General features: G+C 61.3%; 1 protein-coding gene across 1 annotated transcript; it reads left to right on the forward strand.

Annotated features, from left to right (window-relative positions):
- The first annotated feature begins 3053 nt into the window (after positions 1-3053).
- NPTX1 (neuronal pentraxin 1) lies at positions 3054-6684 on the forward strand. Its single transcript, XM_065416074.1, has 5 exons — positions 3054-3503; positions 3838-4045; positions 4885-5129; positions 5618-5797; positions 6463-6684. Exons 1-5 carry the CDS (start codon positions 3054-3056, stop codon positions 6682-6684), a joined length of 1305 nt encoding a protein of 434 aa, XP_065272146.1.
- The last annotated feature ends 1535 nt before the right edge of the window (positions 6685-8219 follow it).

The raw sequence follows: 8219 nt of genomic DNA on the forward strand, positions 1-8219 counted from the left end.
CAAATGTCGAAGCGACCAATGCATAAAGCATTTGCTTGAGGAACAGTAACTATCATATTTTTTCCCCTGTGCATGAGGTGAACCTCAAAACTTTGGGTCTAACTCTCATATTAAATCTACTGGACTTTGCTGAGTTAGGAGGCAAGCATAGAGATAGGTAAGAATGGTTTCTGAGAAGGAACCTTTAATGTTTCAGTCTTTTGTAATGAGACTCACAGGGGACATCTGGAGTTAATTAAATGCTTGCATTAGAAGTTCTGTCAAACTGATTCACACACGCAAACTCTATTGTGAACAACATGAAAGGCTCCCTTTCTACTCCATCTCCTGGAGAGATCTTACTAGGCCTGGCTAGCAGCCTGAAATGGGAGGTAAAATGAGGAAGGGGTTGGGAAGTTATGTAATACTCTTTCTTTAAAGTACAGTGTTCCCAGACTGGAAGTCCTTGCATCCCTTGACCCAGGGGCGGCTCTATGTATTTTGCCGCCCCAAGCACGGCAGTCAGGCGGCTTTTGGCGGCGCACCTGCGGGAGGTCCAGCTGGTAACGCGGATTCGGCGGCATGCCTGTGGGAGGTCCGCCGGTCCCGCGGCTTCAGCGTACCCGCCACCGAATTGCCACCAAAGCCGTGGGACCGGTGGACCTCCCGCAGGCATGCCGCCGAAGACTCCCTGACTGCCGCCCCCACAGCGACCGGCAGACCGCCCCCTGCGGCTTGCCGCCCCAGGCACGCGCTTGGTGTGCTGGTGCCTGGACGCCGCCCGTGCCTTGACCCACTTCACTAAACAAAATTCAGTCCCCTCCTTGGCTTCACTCCATTTAAATCAGTGGAATCTTACACCAGGGCAGACTTTGGCCCTGAATGTTCTGTTACCTAAAAAACTGAAATGTGGCCGGACCATTGAGCTGGCTCAATGCATATAGGGAGGGGCTCTGGGCAAAGGATAACTCAAATGTCATCAATGGGAACTACACCAGCCATTTTCCTTTCCAGCACCCAGGGCAGGACTCATTTGGCGAGTCAGAATGTGCACATTGAACCATAAGGTCCCCAGAGTTAAACGGAAACCCCACTTTTCTGCCCGGCTGTAGATGCCCATAACAAAAGGAAACAAACAAAGCAACAAAGAGAACCAACCATGCAGAATGGATGGAGGAAAGAGATACAGATCATTTTATCTGTGTGCCTCCATAAATGTGTGAGGAAACACCAGTGATGGATGCATCATACAAACATGATAGATAGGTAGATCTGAATTCATCCTAACAAATTCCTCTCGAATTTTCCGATACTCACCAGCTGGTATAACCTTTTATTAGTGACTGGAGACAGGAAACAAATTAATAACACATCTAGATTAGACAAGGCAATATGTACCATGGACCATAAAGAAGCTTATTCTATCTTGCAGCAGCCTGTACCACTCTGAAAGCACCCCCGATGCTCTCATGCGACTCTCACAACTTCCATTCAAAGAAGAGCTCTATGGGTTCCCATCTGAAGGGAAGGGTGGTGGGGAATGAATACAAACAGAAACGCCACATCCTCAATTCCCAAGGCTTGAATAATAGTCAGCCTTGATTGAAGTACTGAAGATAAAAAGGCAGCAATTTCTCTGAGTAACCGTGGCTACCAAGTACCCTCACCAAGGCCTTTCATTTTGTCAGTTCATTTGTTTTCCCATTTCAATAAAAATGCTCTCTCACACCCCCAGCCAAGTGATGTGTCAACATGAGTCCTGTGTTCCTGAAACCGACACGGCCAGATGCCCAGTCTAGACCAACTGTGCGTAGGGCAGGACTTGGGGTGGGGTGAGGTGGGGTTGAGTGGGGGGCTCTGATCCACCTCTTGGCTCCCCTGATCCCGGTGCCAGCTGGAGGCTGATTTGGTCTCTGGCGATAGAGCAGGAAGAGTCCCCTAGGAGACTGATTGCTGACTGCCAGTGCCCAGGGTTTGCAGGTCACACCCCCACTCACCCCGGCCCCCAGGAACAACCTTTCATGAATTATGGTCATTACTATTAATGTTGGATTCTGGGAGGGCCCCGAACTTCAATCAGGGATCAGACCCCTCCCCCATTGTGCTAGACACTCTGTACACAGAGGCAGGTGGCACAGGGCCAGCTGGGTACCCCCAGGGGTTCCTCTGCAGCGGGGGATCCCCAGCTGTGCATGGCCTGAGCCCACAGCAAGGGCCCAGGTTCTGGCCTAGACTGTTCACACCGATGGCGGAGCGGAGCGCTCGGGTCGGGGGGGTTCTGGGAAAGCTCCTGCTTTCAGCGAGACCCTGGCAGGGGTAAGCGCTGCTCCGGCGAGCCAGGCCCACAGGATGCGCCGGTTTCTCCTCTTCCAGCTCCGGGACTCCGTCCTGTGACCGCCCCCAGTCTAGCGCCCCGCCCGCCCGGGACTCCGAGCCTGGGAACGCCGCTCGCTTCCCGGCAGAGCCGGGCGCCCGGCCCGGCCCCGCTCGGCTGAGCCCTGGAGCGCCAAGGCTCGGCCTCCGCGGCAACGCCCGCCCCCGCAGGCCGGATTAACAACCCCTTATCCGGCAGGCTTTAATTTCCGCGGGGTGGGGGGGGGGGTAGAGAGCCAGCGCTGAGCCCCGCACGGGAGCCCGCGGCACCCCACTCCTGGCTCCCCCTGCGTGCGTCCACACACCCACACACACCACTACCCCCCGGCTCCGCACACACCCCCTGCGTGTACACACACACACACCACTACCCCCGCGCGCACGCTGGTTACCCTCCCTCCAGTGGCCCCCCACCCCTTCCAGGCACTGTCCCACGGAGCGCGTGTCTGTGCGTGGGCACTGCCGCAGAGGGAGGGGGAGCCCCCCTCCCCTTCCCGGGCCCCCTTCCCCAGCGCGCGCTGCGAGCCAGGCAATTAAACCGGGATTCCACCCCGTGGTGACGTCAATGGCGGCGTGGCCCCGCCCGCGGGCTATAAAGCAGCCCGCGTACCGCAGTCGGCTCGGCAGTTCTCCGGACAGCTCCCGGGTGCTGAAGCCAAGGCCGGGCTCGGCGTGGGGGGAACTTGGCGCCAGGCCCAGCCATGCCTGCGGGGGCCCCGTGCAGCCTTTTCTTCGCCTCTGTCCTCTTGCTGAGGGCATGCGCCCAGAGCTTCGGCCAGACGCGCTTCATCTGCACCTCGGTGCCGGTGGATATGGACATGTGCACCTCCTCCCTGCCGAGCAGCGGCACCGCCGAGGAGCTGCAGACCACCGTCCTGCAGCTCCGGGAGACAGTGCTCCAGCAAAGGGAGACCATCATGAACCACAAAGAGACCATCCGGGAGCTGACCACCAAGCTGGGCCGGTGTGAGAGCCAGAGCCTGCCGGAGGCGGGCCCCAGCGAGTCCAAGACGGGCGGGGGATCCAGCCGCAAACAGCCCGGCTCGTCCAAAAACACCATGGGGGATCTGTCCCGGGCGCCAGCGGCTGAGACCTTGAGCCAACTTGGGCAAACTTTGCAGTCACTTAAGACAAGGCTAGAAAACCTAGAGGTACCTTTAATGTCGGTTATTCCTTAGAGCTAGACAAAGGGGGAAGGGGCGAGCCTATGTACGACTCGACCTCGTGCACATCTTCGCTCCGGTGTCACCTGTAATGGTGCAACGTTGTCCTGTCTGAGGGGCAAATGCAGCAAGGCAAAGCACAGCCTAAAACGTGACTACGGCAGCGGTGTTGGCTTTAGTTTAATTAAGCGAGGCCGCTTGTTTGAGAAGAGCTAAATGAGTTTAACTCTCAGCTGGTGAGCGCCGGAGCTTGTCCCGGGTAAATACCGCATGGTGTTAATTTGGTTTGTAACAATCCACTTCTTCTCTTTGCTCCCCGCAGCAGTTTAGTAGGATCAATTCGTCAGGCCAGACCAACCACCTGAAGGATATACTGCAGAATAAAATAGATGACTTGGAGAAGCAAGTTCTGTCCAGAGTGAATAGCCTGGAGGAAGGAAAGTTAAATCCGAAGAACGAGTCCGAGGAAAGAGGCAAAATCGAGAGTACGTTAACTTCCCTGCACCAGAGGATCAGTGACTTGGAGAAAGGTAAAGGCTCAGGCTGCACTGGACACGGTGGGGTTTAAATGCACCATTCCTAACCCAAACCCTAGCGCAGGGCGGGATAAAAACCTCCCTCCCTCGCCCACCCCCCGCCCAAAGAGACGCGGGATTGAAGTTCCTCTTTCCAGCCAGTGGCCCGTTTTTAAACCCCGTGTCTCGTTCTTTGTCCCTGGGCGGGACCTGGCGGCGGGGGGCGAAGGGTCTTGCTCTGCTCACCAGGTATCCGGGAAGCTTGGTGTAAAGTCGGAAGCGCACTAACCCCGCCGTGTTGTGTCCTCGACCCAGCACATCTGCCCCGGGAAAACACGCAACTGGCCCATTAGAAACCATTGCGCTTTGGACGCGATTGGGGCCCGCGCCTCTGCAGGGCTCCCCTCTAGGTGACCTAGGGGCGGGCTGGTGCGTGTGCGAGGCGCCCTCCTGCCTCCCAAACTTCAGCAAGCTGCGAGATTGCGCCCGTCCGGGCCCGCTGCTCCTTGGGGCCCTGATTGGGGCCGGTCCCTCTGGCTTTATGGCGGAGATGGAAGCAGGCTGTAAGAGGGGGAGGGGGACCCCAGTTCCCCAAGCGCTGTTCCAATGGCCCGGATAGAGCGCAGCGGCGGGCTGGCGGGGTTGGGACGGTGCCATCTTAAGGCTTGTTACATAACTGGGGGAGGGAGGAAGATGCGGGTGGTGGGAGGAAAGGGAGGGCCCCTGGCGCCGCTAGCCTTGGTCCTGAGCAAGGGGCAGCCCGGCCCAGCTGTGTCTCCACAGGGCCCCTCTCCTGCTCTGTGCAGAGACCCCGCACGCGGAGAGCAAACCGCCTCCCCTCTCTCTCCGGGCAGGGCAGAAAGACAACCGGCCGACCGACAAGTTCCAGCTGACCTTCCCGCTGCGGACGAACTACATGTACGCCAAGGTGAAGAAGAGCCTGCCCGAGATGTACGCCTTCTCCGTGGGCATGTGGATCAAGTCCAACGCCTCGCCCGGGGTGGGGACGCCCTTCTCCTACGCGGTGCCGGGCCAGGCCAACGAGCTGGTGCTCATCGAGTGGGGCAACAACCCCATGGAGATCCTCATTAACGACAAGGTGGGCTGGGCCCCCGAGCCCCCGCAGCGCCCCCGGGCTCTCCGCTCCCCGCGCGTGGGGTCTCCGCCGCTCCCACGGGGATGGAGTGGCGTGTCTCACCCCCCTCCCCTTGCGCTGGGGAGAGTGACAGCCCGGAGCAGGGCGGTGTGGAGCCAGGCCCCAGGGGGCCCAGGACAGACAAACCCAAACACTTTACCCATAGCTCGGGTCTCGTACAGCCAGTGGAGTCCAGGTCCCCGTCCGAGTCAAAGTTTGCAGAATGGGCCCGATCCTGCGCCACTTGAACTCCCTGGCAGCTTCGCCACTGACCTCACTGGGAGCAGGGGCAGGTCCCAACGGCGCCTCTCTCCGGGCTATGGAGCTCCCTCGGCTCCGTCCCTATTAACTCAGAGATGGGGGGGGGGGGGGGGGGAGGCTCGGGCCGATCTAGGGACTTCACTGACTCGGCGGCCCCGGGGCTGCAGTAACCCCCCTGTGTCCCCCCCCAGGTCGCTAAGCTCCCGTTCGTCATTAACGATGGGAAGTGGCACCATATCTGCATCACCTGGACCACGCGGGACGGCGTGTGGGAGGCCTACCAGGACGGCACGCAGGGGGGCCACGGAGAGAACCTGGCTCCCTATCACCCCATCAAACCGCAGGGGGTCCTGGTCCTGGGCCAGGAGCAGGTAAGGTGCCGCCAGCGCAGGCAGCAGGGGCCGGCCGGCTGCGCAGCCCCGTGGAATAGGCCTGGGCTGCCTTGGGGGGCTGCAGGGGAGGGGGCCGCAGGTCAGGGCTGGAAGAGGGGGAGTGACCCGAGGGCAAGGGAGAGGAGGGGGGTTAAGTCTCTCACACACACGATAAAATCAATCTCTCTCTCTCACTCACCCCCCCCCCCCAGGACATGGCACCTCACCCACCCTGGCACACTGCCTGCCGCTCGCATAGTCCCCGCCCCGGGCTGGGGCTAGAGCAGGGCGCAGCTGAGGCCGGGCCCCTGGCAGACTTTGCGGTTGGTGGGTGGGGTGGGGGGCAGTGGCTGCTCCCCCGCCGCAGCGGTTGCAGAAGGGGCCCGAGGCAGGCGGCTGGTTCCCCCTTAGGGGTGGAGGGGAGCCTGACTCGGCAGGGGCTCGCTCTGATCCCCGGGCCTTGGGAGAGCCAGGCTGCCCCGCGCCGGTTCCCCAGCTGGGCTCCCCGAGCGGTGACTTGTCCCCCGCTGGGCACAGGAGCGACTCGGGCCCTGGCTCCAGGCGACTCCGAGCCAAGCGCTGGCGGGCAGCAGAGGCGCGAACCGCGCTCCCGGCAGGGCCGGGGGGCCCTGGCCCTTGTGACCCGCTGTTGACTTTCTCCGAAGGACACCCTGGGCGGGGGGTTTGACGCCACCCAAGCGTTCGTGGGCGAACTGGCCCATTTCAACATCTGGGACCGGAAGCTCAGCCCCGGGGAGATCTACAACCTGGCCACGTGCAGCACCAAAGCCCCCGCCGGCAACGTCATCGCCTGGTCCGAGACCAACATCGACATCTACGGGGGAGCCACCAAGTGGACTTTCGAAGCTTGCCGCCAGCTCAACTAGCGGCTAGTGGCTGGAGCGCAGCCCCCTCCCCGGAAGGAATCCAGGACTCAAGTCTGTCTCCCCCTCCCCCGTCTGTCTGTCTGTCTGTCTGTGCAAAAGCAAACCCAGTAAAGCAACGGGGCAGGGGCATCGCCCGCCCGAGCGCGGCCCGCTCTGGCCGGGCCCCGGGCAGCGCCGAACTGCGCAACTGACGGGTAGGGGAGAGGGTTGGTTCGTTCTTCTTCGCTTTTTCTCTGGAGCGCGGCGTCCCCGCTCCCAGCTCCCCTGAACCGGCTCATTTCTGTCTTGCCAACTTCCTTTGACGCCTGCGTGCCTTGGGCTGGTGCAGCTCCTTAGCACATCTGTCTTCATTTGCATCCTGGTTCGGGAGAGCGCGCTGTCCCTGCTCTCCTCCACCGCTCTCCGCCCGGCGCCTTCCCTTGGAGCCAAGCTGAGGGCATGTCCACACCAGGAAACGGCGCGTGGCTTGTGTGACCCTGAGGAGGGGGGGCGCTGAGTTCTTGGGTCCATTCGTACCCGCACGCCCCCACCCCTGGGCACCTTGGCAGTGGGCCGGAGCACTAGGCGGGCCTGATCCCAGGAGCCTCCGATCCCCGGTTACTTTGGGGGGGGGGGAGGCTCCTTCAGTCTTTCAGTGCCAGGGCGTGACTCATATTTACTTGGACTGGCTCGGCAGGAGCATAGAAGGAGAAAGAGCCCCCCCCACACACACACACTTCCCCACCCCTCCTTCCCTTATTGGGCTAGGAAGCGGAGCCGCAAACCCCGGCAGAGCTCAGACCCCCTTTCCTCGCGGGGTAGGGGGACCTGCTTTCTTTTCAAACCCCTCCGTGTCCCCAGGCTCCTTTCTTCTCCACCCTGACCTTCCCCCCCCCCCCATTCAACGTTTGGCTAGCAGGGGCGTTTCTTGGCCCTTGTGTCCTAGGAATGGGGGTTTGTGGCCAGGAGACCCCCCCCTAGGAGCCATGGGGGATCCTGCTCGGGCTCTGACTTGCTGAAGCCAGCGCACCCTGGGGCCCCTGCTGGTTTGCTGGCCCGTGATTTACCGTCAGCTCGGCCGCAAAGCGCCCATCCGCAGGAGCCAGAGACCCGAAGGGCTAAGGGGAGCTGTGGGGGTGGGGGCAAAGCAGGAGATTTGAATCCTCTGGCCACAGCGGGGGCCCGAGTTCGGGTCAGGCGCTTGCAGGTGCCCCGACTCTAGTCAAGCACTTCTTCCCAGACCCGACCTGGCCAAGCCGCAGCCATCCCTCTCCAGCCGGGGGAGGCGGGTTCGGTCTCGCCTGGGTCTGCGCCCAGCCGCTCTTGTCCCAGGGGCTGTTTATGGAACTTTCTACGGGGCCGTCCCAGCCCAGCCCCCCCCCCCCTTTGCGGCACCCCTGGCTTCCCGCAGAGGCGGCGGGGGGAGCTGGCTTCGTCTCGGTTACCTAGCCTGGACGCGCCTGCTTGCATGGGCTGCTGCAGGCTGGGGGCGGGGGTCTGCCCGAGCGATGTTCATGCCATAGGATGTCCTGGGGGCACATTCCCAGCAGGAGGGT

The sequence above is a fragment of the Emys orbicularis genome, chromosome 13 (genome assembly GCF_028017835.1).
Source record: "Emys orbicularis isolate rEmyOrb1 chromosome 13, rEmyOrb1.hap1, whole genome shotgun sequence".
NCBI classification, from domain to species: domain Eukaryota; kingdom Metazoa; phylum Chordata; order Testudines; family Emydidae; genus Emys; species Emys orbicularis.

Excerpts from the sequence above, each read along its gene's own strand:
- NPTX1 (XM_065416074.1), top strand. The coding sequence starts at position 3,054 with ATGCCTGCGGGGGCCCCGTGCAGCCTTTTCTTCGCCTCTGTCCTCTTG. Across the intron at positions 3,504-3,837 it reads CAAGGCTAGAAAACCTAGAG|CAGTTTAGTAGGATCAATTC; the intron begins GTACCTTTAATG and ends TGCTCCCCGCAG. Across the intron at positions 4,046-4,884 it reads GATCAGTGACTTGGAGAAAG|GGCAGAAAGACAACCGGCCG; the intron begins GTAAAGGCTCAG and ends CTCTCCGGGCAG.